Below are 13,521 nucleotides of genomic sequence, written 5' to 3'. Positions count from 1 at the left end.
GTCCCTATAGGTTCATTCCTAACGAGCAAGCCAGTAGTGACAATGGCAAGGATATTAGGATGAAACCTTAAGAGGAACCAGACACAACAGTGAACCCATCCTTATTATCATCCTTGTTGTTAACAACTACAGACTCACTGTTTGATACATTTTATAGTGACCAATAATGAACTCTTATTTGTGTACAATGGTGAAATAATGGTATTGCACTCAGACTGTTGTCCACTACTGTAAGTATGCTTGCTCAGCTCAGCAATTCCCTGGTAGTTAGACCTGGATGTAATGGGTCACTAAAGGCTGCATATGAAATGAAGCAGCACAGATTGCTTTTACTTGAGGAGCAATCCCTTTTTTTTTTTTCCCCCTCACCCATCACTCAGTCCTGTTCTGATTTGGTTCATTACTTTTCTAATTGTAATTAGACTGTGCCGTCTGTGCATGCAGCTGACGCTTGGATCATAACAATGTGTTTAATTCAACCTGCATTAGTACTGCCATGAGGCATGCAAAAGACATTGACTGCTAATCAATTTCACAATCTATCTGCAATTTCTTTGTGGACACATTTCTGTTTTGTCGCTATTCAGATGGCAAGTGATGGTCATTCTTTTTTTTTTCCTTGGTCAAATTTGAAGGTGACAGTCCTATAAATTTGTTTTCAAGACGAGTTTCATAAATGTCTGAGCAACATTGTAGGCAGAATTGTGATTGGTAATTAATGCGTTGTTTCGCTTTGTGAATTTCTAATTATATTGTCAATAATCTGTTCACAATAAACAATCTAAAGTGTTTGCTCTTGCGAACATTGTCAAAATAGGGAATTTTCCATTCCTACATGATCATTATGAGTTCATGCTTGCTCATAAGCCGAACTATATGAGGTGGCATCAAAAAATTTCAAGACTAGTTTTGAAACACGCTAACACGGCTGTGCAACCGGTGCTATTCCGATAACGTGCCTTACTACGTCTGCTATTCTGATCACGTGCTCACTCTGTCACCGAGCCCTCCCCACCCGTGAGTTTCTTGCCGGAAACAACATGATTTCACTTCTGCATCCACCCTGCTCACCAGATTTGACTCCTGCGGACTTCTCCCTCTTCCCGAAGATGAAGACCCAGCTCAAAGGTTGAGGAGCCTGAGGAGATCCAGCACAAATCGCAAGAGGGTGGTTGACACACTTTGAAAAGAAGACTTCCAGGACATATTCCAGAAGTGGCAGGGACGCTGGGAGCACTGCATTGCTGTGCAAGGGGATTATTTTAATAGTAATAATGTGGAAATGTAGATAAATAAAGTACTTTCTTGTAAACAGTTCTAGTCTAGAAATTTTTTAATACCACCTCGGATCTCTCAAATTTTAATTGGACTACGACGGGAAAATTGTGGGGGAGGGTTTGCTTGGAGAAATACAGGAAACAAAAAAATGGTCTGTTCCACAAAGAGAGCCTGATGTATAGTGCAAGTAAGCACCAAATATTATAATGTGTGCCACCAGGAGTAATACCTTGTATGTTAATATTTTTCTGTTCCTCACAACCAGTTAGGTATAACATGCCTAATAATTTCTGACAGAAGCAATATTATTGTTTTTTTTTTTTTATATAACTTATAACTTTAATATAACTTTATATTTAAACACGTTTGCGACGGTCCATAGAGATAAAAGATTGTATCCGTGAGATACACACACTATATGATCAGTCACGTCGAGGATACACAGCGATTTGTTGCAGAGCGTTTGGCTTGGCATAGATGATAAGACTGGAAAGTTTCCATGGGAATTTACAAATTACAATTTGCTGGCTAGCCTATAACATGGAACTGAAATGTAGTTAAAAAAATCTTGCAGGATAATTTTAGTTAAAACAACCAGATTTTATGCAATTTATTTTTTACTTTCTAACCTGCGCATTAATCAATCACATGCACCAGCACACTCACTCCATCTGTGCACTGTGCCTTTTTCCATAACATAACACAGATAATGTCTTAAATCCTGCATATAAAATAATGCTAATAAATGTCCATATTGGCGAGTATTCGCATAAATTAAATAAATATTACATCAATCTTTGTGTAAAACTTCATTGTGCTGTGTACCAAACAAAATATTTTTCAAAATTAATTAAATAATAAATCAAATAATAATCAAATAATAATAATTATATATATATATTTAGGGTCCCTGGTGGTCTAGTGATTAGGATGCGGCGCTGGCCAACCCCAGCCACTCATAGTGCCGGTCCCAAGCCCGGATAAATGGGGAGGGTTGCATTAGGAAGGGCATCAAACATGCGGATGATCTGCTGTGGCGACCCCTAATGGGAGAAGCTGAAAGAAAGGAGGAGATATATATATATATATATATATATATATATATATATATATATATATATATATATATATATATATATATTTATGTATGTATGTATGTTTGTATGTTTGTATATGGTACAGCTTATATAAATCCCCCCAAATTTCTAATTAATTCATGTAAATTCATACAAATTCCTGGTAAGTTCCCAACTTCGAATATTTCCCAAATTCCCCAGATGAAGTTTATATTGAAAGTTTTTGGAAATGTGCTGCCTCTTTATAAACCTCTTTTTTTTTGTTGACATTTCTATTTCCCTTTACCCGGGTAATAAGCACCATTAAGGACATAATATAAAGCTAATATTGTGGACTTTTAAAAAAAAAAAAATAAAAATACACCTCAAGAAATTAAGTACGGAAATGGCAAACACTTTTACAATTGGCAGACAACCTGTTTGTCGCAGAAAAAAAGCAGACACACTGAGTAGAAACCCAGTTTCGTCGCAGACACAAATTGATGTAGACCCTTTAAAGTTTAATGAGCATGGCTCAATAATGTTGTCTACACATGTTGATCTGTTATTTTTTGTCTAGTGCTTTAGATTTCTGACATTACTACTACAAACATCCAGGAACTAGACTAGTCTAATACACATCTGATGTTGTGCATAGTAGACAATTTGGCACACATACTCAACAGAAAAATCATTATCACCAGCCTCCGTCCGAAAAAATCAGTGCCTGGTGGTGTGTCGTGTTGTGTTTAGATGGCCTGACCCAATGCTGGTCCTCTTATCTCTTCAAAGCCATCAGACAGGAGCAGGTGTGCGAACAGATAGCGCCTGCTGCTTTTGTGCCACCTCAGTGAAAGGCATTCTGGGACGGGTGCCAGACCTTCTGGAGGAATCATTCTTAAAGATGCCTCTTAGTCTTCCTTCGTTCCCAGTTCTGTTCAGCGGTTAAATGCCCTTAAACTGTAGAGCAATAGGAGTGAAATGAAACGGCGTGTGCCAGGTGGCGAACGCATGGAAGACAAGTGAAATGCAGTATGGGATGCTTATTATATTACAATTTAATTCAGCGTCACAGTATTTAACATGCTCAGTAACACTTCGGAATGTTTCACCGGGGGAAATGTTTTTTGGATGTCTATTGTGCCCCTGAGATGAGCTCAGTCCTATTTCTTCCCAATTTGGGAGTTTTGTCTTTGTCCGGGCAAAGTGCCACTTTCAGTAAATGTGTTATATAAATTTCTGCTCATGCTTAACTATTAAATGTGCAATATTCTATCATAAATTGTGCTTGAATAACATTCATTTAAGTGTCTGTGTGCACTGCAGATGGTGGTAAAAAAGTTGGTGAAAAACCCACAAGGTGTTCGCCTTTGAACCAGAGTTGTGCTTACTCATGTTTTTTTTTATTTATTTATTTTTTTCCGAGCATGTATTATTATTATTGCTGAAGTGATGCTACTTTAACAGGCAAAAAGAGCGAGACAGAAATCAGGACAGCTCCTTCGGTGAGACTTGGCTCTTCTTCGGCTGCAGACATAAAGACAGAGACTTCATCTTCAGGTGCGAGCTTTTTATACACACTCGCACACATCCGTGCAAAAACAGACACCATAAGGACAGATACAGAGACTTTATATTCATTATACACACACACACACACACACACACACACACACACACACACACTAAAAGCAGAGACGACTTCTTGTGTTAGTGTGTTTTCTCAAAGTTTCTGCCTGTGAGTGTGGGTGTAGTTGAGGTTACAAGTTTGCATCTCCCATGATATTAGAACTTAAAATTTTTAAAGTGTTTCAGTTGTACAATTTATCTCCCAAACCCAGAATTTCACATCTTTAAAAAGCACAACAATCTTGAACATACAGCAGAGTTAGGGTTTAATTTGAAAAACGGCAACATGACTTAACAGATGTGCCAGGAAATATGGAGTGGTGCCAGTTATTGCAAATGAGTCGATCATTTTGTTCTCATTCATTTACCTCACCTTATTGCTGCTGTAACAGCTAGTAACATAAATGGATATTTTACTGCCACTGACCTGTCTTATATAGCAGCGGCCCCCAACCAATTTAATGTCAGACAATATTTTCACGGACTGGCCTTTAAGGTGTGGCGGATATTTACAAAAAAAAATGATACGGCCGGCATAAAAACTGGTATTTTCTAAATATTATAATAAATGTGAATCCACTGTGTTGTTTTTTTGTTAATTTTGCTAGCTTGGGAGTTTTAATTTAGCGGTAATGTATTATGTTATCGGCCGGAGATGCCCCTTTAAGAAGGTAGCAGATGGAGGTAAGACATGTGACCGAGGCATCTTGACATGCATCAAGAGTGAGTCATAGACAGATGTGGCGGAGAGAATCCAGTAATTTTCCAAAATAAAACATTGTTCAAAATCAGATAATAAATAAAATGGAAATAATGTAAGTTATGTATTCTTTTTGTGCGGCTCAGTACCAATTGACCCACGGACCGGTGCCGGTTATTTATTAACTCAGCCGCTGAAATCCGGAAGGATTAGGGTTTTAGTGGGTCTGTTAGTAAATCTGTATGGAGTGTGTCCTGAACAGCTACAGTAGGATAGTTATTATTAGACATATTGTTTACGTCATTATGCAAGCATGCCTTTGTGGTCTCGTCTGTTGGAGATTACAAACTTTAAAAAAAATAATTCCCAGGAATTGGGTGGTAAGTGAGCACTAAATAGATTCTCCCAGCCTTTGTTAGGGAGGGTTTTTACAGCTGTTCATCAGTAAGATAAAAACAGGCCCTGGTGAGCTACGACATTTTATTTTTATTTTTTTGAAGAAAATTTATAGTTCAAGTCTGAGCTATCCGTTACGATGTGTGGATTGGATGCTAAGACATTCGACTCGTTGTGAAGAAAATCTGGTAACATAACACATTGTAGAACAACATGCCTTTTCATAGAAGGCTATAAATCTAACTCGATTGATGGCCATGGGCAAATATAAATGTTCTAATATACCAACCATTATACTGAAATTAAAGTTGCCATGTTTTTTCTGCTTCCTCTATTTATGATGCTTATTATTTAAAGATAAACAAAATAAATAAATAGAAACCAATACTTTATAATACACTTAGCTGATGGGGTTTTATATTCAAACCTGTAGCTCTGTGAAACTTATGGTACAATGAGAAACCATCCAGTTTATTGAACAATCGAGTTCTAATACAGCTATTCACTCACTTCTAATAAGAGACACGAAGCTGGTTCTTATAACTCAAAAGTTTTCCCAATGGCAATTTTCCTTCTCTTCTTAAAATATAGCATGATTGGCCAAATCAAAAGGTCACCACGGGCCAACCTTAGCCGGCATTCCCTAGTTTGGGCATCTCTGCTCTAGAGCTTGATAAAGTGAGTAAACTCACCAAGACCTTCACATTTGCATTAAAAACGTTTGCATTTATCACATTACTGCTGATTACTACATGTTACTACAAATTCTGTCTGGCTTCCTAATGACCATAAGGGAAATCTTAATTGTAATGAAACTATTGTTTTGTTCAAGAAGGGACATGGCATTGCATTACTAATGGCACAAATATCCAAGAAAGAGAAACTTAGTTTTCTCTAGCAGTTGGCGTACAGCAAGGTTGAGCAGCAGGTAGCCTTTTCTCTTCACAGCTAAGCCGAGCTCCCTAGTGTTTCTTGGTTCCTCCCACCCCCCGTAAACATGCCAGTATGTGACTCGAAATTGCTCCAATTTGTGCATGAGTGTGTGAATTTGGTGCAATCGACTGCATCCATTCCAGGTTGTATTCCTCTCAAAAACCCACTGTTTCCTGGATGGGCTTTGGATTTATCATGAATTTGACCATGATAAAGCAGTTACCGAAGATGAATGAACACTTGCTGGGCTCACTTTCTCTCAAGAAAACCTAAACTACAATACCATGAATTTCAAGCAGCTAAGTGTATTATGCAGTATAAACGAAAACACAAAAACACCTATTGGGTGACTGTGCAATTTATTTCAAATTACTTTGCAATTGAAAAATTTCTTTTTCATTACCCCTGAAGTTATTTCAAAAACTTTACTTAAAAAAAAAACATAAATTAAATGCCACCAGCATTCTGTTCCGCTAGGAGATAGTCTAGGCCTATGCGCTATTGCTTTCTCCAAAATAAGTAGTTATATGCCTATTGAAGAGGGCTCAGGAGTGCACACGCTGCCCACAAATGCTGCCTACTTTGAAGTAATAGTGTCCTTGCTTCAAAGTGTCTGTGCTAACAATATAGTATCCATCAAATGCATCATTGTGTTCAAGAACCAGTTAAAGGCACATGTGTGTGTGTCATAGTTCAGTGTCATGGCTTTCCCTCCCTCTGCTCAGCATGATGAAGAAAGAGAGATTTAGAGTGCATAATAAAGCCTGGGCTACATTAGTAATGCGCCACACATACACTATACTGCCCTGAAAACGTTAACTTTTTGTCTCTCTGTGTTTGGCCACATAGTTTAGAGTACTGAATTAATGTATATCATGAGTATTATGTTAATTGCCTCTTAATTGCCTTTTTTCCCCAATTTTGATTACTCGCAGCTTGGGCTACTGTTTGTGCAGAATTGCCCATGTTTTCTCAGTGACTGCATGGGTTTCTTTAAAGCTCTGCAGTTTCCACTCTGCCTGTAGGTAGATTGATAGCAATAGTTTTTTGGTGTGATCGTGTACACATGGTACCCTGTGATGGACTAGTGGGTGTATTCCTGTCATGAGTAGTATTGCTGAGGCTCAGCGGTCCCCCAACCTTTTTTGCGCCACGGACCGGTTTAATGTCAGACCAGCCCTTAGAGAAAAAAACACACCAAATTAAAATGATACGACCGGCATAAAAACTAGTATTTTCAAAATATCATAATAAACGTGAATCTACTGTGTTGTTTTTTGTTTTTGTAATGTATTATGTAAGCGGCCGGAGCAGCCCCTTTAAGAAGGTAGCGGATGTAGGTAAGACATGTGACCAATGCAAACATTATGACATGCATCAAGAGTGAGTCATAGACAGATGTGGTGGAGAGAATCCGTTAATTTTCCAAAATAAAACATCGTTCAGAATCAGATAATAAATAAAACGGAAATAATGTAAGTTCTGTATTCTTTCTGTGCGGCTCGGTACCAATTGACCCACAGACCGCTGCCGGTCCGCAGCCTGGGGGTTGGGGACCACTGCTCTAGATCCTTCACCACCCTGACCTGGGTGTAAATTGACTATTATAACAGGTTTAGTCTTAGAAATCTTAGAGGCATTCGTCACATATTCAACATGCATTTTGTTTAGGAGTAGTCACCAAGGTAGTATCTTGGGAGGACAGAGCTCATAATGCATAATAATAAATGGCATGGCACAGTGCTCAAACTGCATCGAACCTCTAACTGGTGTACGTGAGGTAAAATGTGTTTTACTCAGCTTGCTGGTTATTAAAAAAAAAAAAAAGAAAAGTCTCTTATAATGGATGCTTTATCAATGACTGTGATTTTGAAAATGAAATATCTATACATGCCTACTCTAATCTTCGATTAAAAGCAGACCCACATTCTTTCTCTACAGCTGTGAAGAAAAAATGTGTGGGGTAAAGCAACCTGCAATCATTTCTAATGGCTACTGTGTAAAAGGGGTCAGCTTGACCTTGTGTGCATTCCCTTGGGTTTTATAGACTTACAATACATAAAGAGAGAAGAGATTTTCAGGGTTGTTGATTGCTCAAGAGGATTTTTTTTCTCTCAGCTGAGGATCTGGACCTTATTCTAACCATACTAATGTGTTAATATATGGTAATCCCAAAACAAACCCATACTCAGGAAACCCAAGACAGTCCTTTGTTGTGGCTTTATTTTTCAAATGTGAAAAAAAATGATTGAATTGTAATGTTATAATTTCCTTCTATTTATAAGCTACGACAGCTATGCCAACATGAATGGCAAGTGAAGTAGCACGTATGGTGTTGAATAATCTTGTATAAATTAGACTTGCTGATATTTAACTCACAGTCCTGCATGCACAATAGTTCAATTTCAAGTAGGCTTTATTGTCATTTTAACCATATACAGTGGAGTACACAGTGAAACGAAACACCTTTTCCCAAGGTGCTACAGCAAACAACATAAAGTTACAAAAGAAGTACAAAGAACTACACATAACTCTAAACTAACCTCACAAAGTAGCACTATTTTGGATCATGTATGTTGTGGAAATTCTGCAAAATTTCCCTAGTTAAGAAAAGAAATGCCTATTTGCAGAAACAAACATTATACTAAGTCAAACAAACGAAATAAATCTTTAAATATTTATTACAAAAAGAGCTTTACAAAGCAATTTGCAGTGGCAGACAGCCACTCTCTTTTGTTTCTAGACAATATGCTGACATTCAATGTTAAAATTTCACAAAATGTAAATCTAAATATTTTAATGGTTAGTTTGGCAATTGTTAGATCTTTGATTGGGTAATTTACATTTGCGGCATTTGGCAGACGCCCTTATCCAGAGCGACTTACAACTGAGCAGGGGAGTGTTTTAGGGCTTTTGTTCAAGGGCCCAGCAGTGGCAGCTTGGTGGTGGTGGGATTTGAACCTGTGATCTTCTGATCCAAAGCCCAATGCCTTAACCACTGAGCTACCACCTCCCCATCTAGTTAATCTGATGATTTGTTGGATAGTGTGATAGTTACTTGTGTTGAATTGTATTGTAATAAATAGAAAAATGTGCAGAAAATGTTAAATTTAGGCATAGAAACATAAACTAGACTTTTATGGGTGGAAGACAGAATAGAAATAGACAAAGAATAGACGACATCACATAACTACTTAACGACAGACAAAATACAAACTCTAAAAAGTGAGGAGCAAAAAATGACTTATATACTCTTACTACTTGTATACTTGTATCATTAACCAAAATGGGAAAAACCAGTATGAACAGTCATGTAATGTGATCTGGTCAAGTGCAGTGGCTGATGGGAAATGATAGTTGGTTGGTTAAATTCGTTAAGTAGATGGTTGATTGGATTACTTTATTTAAGTTCAGTGCAATATGTAAAGTATTAGACAATATATTTTTGTGACATTCTACTCTGAAACTAAACTTAAATGTTAAAAAAAATTAATAATGTTTACTGCCAAAAGTGGAATATTCAAAAAATGTGATTACAAAATAAATCAATTAGGCTTCATATCTGTTTCACTATGGTGCATCAAGTTTGATCAAAGTGTGCAGAAGTTACACACAACTAGCAATGATTTTGACATCTTTCATCAGTTACTGCAGCATTTGTTAAATTGGCTCCTTTCCCAACATGAACATTTGCAGGAGGAAAGCCTCGGCAAGATTAGTAAGTACAGTCAACCCCCATAATTCGCAGATCGGAACTCGTGGCTCAGAAAATTTGCGGGTTTTCATTTGGAACCTAACTTAGAACAAGTTGCGTATAATCTTAAAATTCCCTGGAAACCACAGCAGGATCGAATGTTGATGATCATTAGGAATATCATTTTTAAATGTTTTCACTAACAAATTTCATAATTTTTAAAACAAATTATTGTATTAAAGTGACATAATGTCTAGGTGAATTCACTAAGTTTGATCTAAGGGGGGAGTGGTGGCTCCAGCGGTTAAGGCGCTGGGTTGCCGATTGGAAGGTCTGGGGTTCAAGCCCCGGTATCGCCAAGCTGCCACTCTTGGGCCCTTGAGCAAGGCCCTTAACCCTCTATGCTCCAGGGGTCCCTTACGAGGGAAATATCAAGGTCCGTGACGTCGGAGTGACGTGGGGCCGCCTTCCCGTGGGCTCACCACCTGCAGGAGGGACCGTAAGGGACGGTGCTGTGAGGATTGGGCAGCAGTCGAAGGCGGGGGCCTGCTTAGACTGCTGCCCCCGCGACCCGAATTACGGATAAGCGGGAGAAAATGAATGAATGAATTCACTAAGGTACCATAGGGACTGCTTCCGGAATTTGCGGAGATTACGCTCCAAGCTGGCTTGTTTTCGTAAAAAATATTGACATATTCTAAAATATTAGGTGTCAAAGTGTAGTAGAGGCAGAAAAGCCCGATTTTGCCAGAAAGTTTTGAGATTTGGCACACTGTTGTCCAGTGGGATTTTTATCACATTTTATTAAGACAGGTAGTAGGATTGTGGCTTACAGTGATACTAATTATAATTATCAATCATGTTACTGCACATTATATGCAACTTGGAATGATATATGCAGGCAATAAATCTGCAGAGGGAAAGTGTGTGCGTTTTGAACACAGTGCTCTTTGGAAAACTTTTTTTCACTGTGCATTAGTATTTTCAGCAAAACTTAAAGATAGATCACTGAGTTAAGGTGAGCAGCAGCCAGCTGACAAAAAAGCAGAGCAACTGACTGTAAAAAGATAAAACCCAGAGCCTGACCTTTTTTTTTTCCAATTCATTGAAAGTGTTTTTGTGTGTGTGTGCTTGCAGGTGGGTCTGAAGTAATGCATCATCTGAAGGATACTCAACACAAACACTTGGAGTGAATCGAATTGAAAATTGAAGTTTCAAAGCGAATCACACCAGACCCTGAACATTTTTGCAATCTTTCAAAGCATATAAGAAGTTTTAGTGTACTTCACTAAACGCAACACTGTATCCACTGTATGTGGATTTTTTTGGGGGAAGTAAAAAAAATTCAGAACATTTTGGCCAATTGTTTTAAAAATTTACTTTTTCTCAATATTCATTTCTTATAAATTGAAGTGTTTTTGCACTTGCAATCGTGGTGTGTTGACTACTGAACATCCTGTCGATATTCGACATCGAACAGATCTCTTTCTAATGCAGTATTTCATAATTAAAAAATGCATTCCTGAACATAAACTAGACTTTTGAGGCTGGAAAACAGCCATGGAATAGACCACATCACATAACTACTTAACGACAGACAAAAGACAAACGCTAGATAAAAAGTGAGGAACAAAAAAATTACTTCTATACTTTTACTACTTGTATTATTAACCAAAATATAAAAAACCAGTATGAGCAGTCATGTAATGTGATCTGGTCAAGTGTAGTGGCTGATAGCGAAAGATAGAAGTTGTTGGTCAGTTAAATACATTAAGTAGATGGTTGATTGGATTAGTTTATTTAAGTTTAGTGCAATGTGTAAAGTATTAGACAATGAAAAGCGCACCAGAGACAGACATGAACCATATTTTTGTGACATTCTAATCGGTACAGCTCTAAAACTGACCTCAGTTATGTTATTTTTTTAAATAACATTCAGATGCATGATTAATCATGATCTCTTTTTATACAAATACATCTTTCTACATTTTCTCTATAGAGAGGAGCTGGAGAGGTTTGTAGAGAACGGGACACTAGGCCATTTGAAGGTGTGTTTCTCCAGAGCTGAGCAAGACAATGTTGGTTCTGAGCCAAATCCTAAATACGTCCAGCATAACCTACTTCTACATGCCGAGCAAGTTGCCCGCATTCTGCTCAAAGAAAACGGCTGTCTCTATGTCTGCGGGTCAGTCTGTCAAAATCTCATTGATTTCAATATTACTAGGTATTTATGTTTGCTAGAATAGGAATGTGCTATATAAGGGATCAAACACTTGGGGGATTGCCATTATAATCAACATGGAGTGGTGTGAATCAGCCTGATAAATTACAGTTGAATATTTTTTAAAAAAACAGCATGTCCTAAAGTCTTTCATTCTTTTTATTGCAAATTTTACATTTCTTAACAAATATTGTTCTTGTATATTATAGTTCAATAGCTGGAGACATTGAACAATGTCAGTAAAACATACAGTAAAATCTAAACATAAAATAGGTCAGAAAGTTATTGGTTTTGTTTTGTTTTTGTGTTAATTGTCTTTTTTTTTCTTTCTTTTTTACAGAGACGCTAAGAACATGGCAAAAGACGTGAACGATACTCTGATAGAGATCATAGGGGAGAACCTTCAGGTGGATAAACTAGATTCTATGAAAACCATTGCAAAACTGCGAGAGGAGAAACGATACCGGCAGGATATCTGGTGCTGAAAATAGAGAATTCGCACCCTTCTGGGTTTGAAGAATCGTTTTATCATTTTTCAAAGGTTTTTATCAAACTTATTTCATCAACCACAACCGACCAAATTGGCATGAGTGCTGAATGTTTTAATCGGAGAAACTACTGAACACATTAGCATGATTTAGGATGCTGTCATGCTGATAATGTGTTTTTAAAAGACAGTAAAGATGCGTCTGATGCTTTTTTCATCTTAGGTGCGCAGAATTCTGTAAAAAAAGAAACGTATATTTAGGCTTCTATCTGAATTGACACTAATGATTTAAAGCCTCCATTATAATATTGTATGTAATATAGTATTATAACAGCAGACAGCTCAGTATATGCCTTGCATATATTTTAATTACTGACAGTGACATCTTCTGATTTGGAATTTATAGGTCATAAAATACAGCATATGAAGATCTAATAAATCAGATATTGGCCCATTTATTCCAGATGTGTAGAACAACTGTGTGTGAATATCAGTGGTTCCCATTTATTATTATGATATTATCAATCAAAAATTGTTTTAGATAAATATTTTTAATTCAACTGTGGTTTCTTTTACCACAGTCTATTTTAAAATGCCTCACAATGCTGGAATCTTTTATTCATTACAAGGTTCACTTTATAATTTCTGTTAAATAAATACTGTAAAATATTGAAGTGTAACTTTTTTTTGAGAATAAAAAAAACTAAAAACATCAGACTTATCACTGTTTCATATTTTTATTTATTAACATTTTTATAATTTATTAAAAAATATTTTTTTTACACACACACACAAAAAATTTTTTTTCTATAAAACAGGCAGAATTGACAATGTATGTAAGCGTCAACTGGCCTTGAAGCTCCGCCCCTTTTCGTATTTCACATTAATAATGCTTTAGTCGGAATTCTTTCCTGGAATTTCCTGCAGTGCGTTTGCTTTCTGTTAATAGACAAAACAGACCTTTTGTGTTATGTTTTTCATCATTATGAAAAGAAAAAGAAGCTATAATTGAATGTGTGACTTGACAAGTACTGCACAAAAATATTAGGCCAAGCCAAAAATAGCGAACTATTAGGCTTTTAATAGTTTTAACAACAAATCTTTGGTCAAAAAATAAGCAAAAATAAA

At 36.9% G+C, this 13,521-nt stretch overlaps 1 protein-coding gene and 1 long non-coding RNA gene across 4 annotated transcripts in view; one reads left to right on the top strand and one right to left on the bottom strand.

Annotated features, from left to right (window-relative positions):
• The window catches only part of mtrr (5-methyltetrahydrofolate-homocysteine methyltransferase reductase), a gene marked incomplete at its 5' end in the record, with an annotated part of 36,210 nt that extends 23,102 nt beyond the window's left edge, over positions 1–13,108 (top strand). For all 3 annotated transcript variants that reach the window (XM_083530262.1, XM_083530263.1, XM_083530264.1), the window contains 3 exons: positions 3,801–3,893; positions 11,685–11,870; positions 12,247–13,108. In XM_083530262.1, coding sequence (XP_083386388.1) covers positions 3,801–3,893; positions 11,685–11,870; positions 12,247–12,391 — 424 coding nt within the window. In that variant the 3' untranslated portion in view covers positions 12,392–13,108. The remainder of the gene's footprint in view (positions 1–3,800; positions 3,894–11,684; positions 11,871–12,246) is intronic.
• LOC310720030 overlaps positions 8,894–13,521 on the bottom strand; it is a 75,294-nt gene continuing 70,666 nt past the window's right edge. The window contains exon 2 of the long non-coding RNA XR_014531637.1: positions 8,894–9,009. This is a non-coding gene — a long non-coding RNA (uncharacterized lncRNA). The remainder of the gene's footprint in view (positions 9,010–13,521) is intronic.

The sequence above is a fragment of the Silurus aristotelis genome, assembly GCF_946808225.1.
Source record: "Silurus aristotelis genome assembly, chromosome: 25".
Lineage (NCBI taxonomy): Eukaryota > Metazoa > Chordata > Actinopteri > Siluriformes > Siluridae > Silurus > Silurus aristotelis.
Note: the sequence above shows the minus strand (reverse complement) of the source record. Positions and strands in the feature narration are given on the sequence as shown.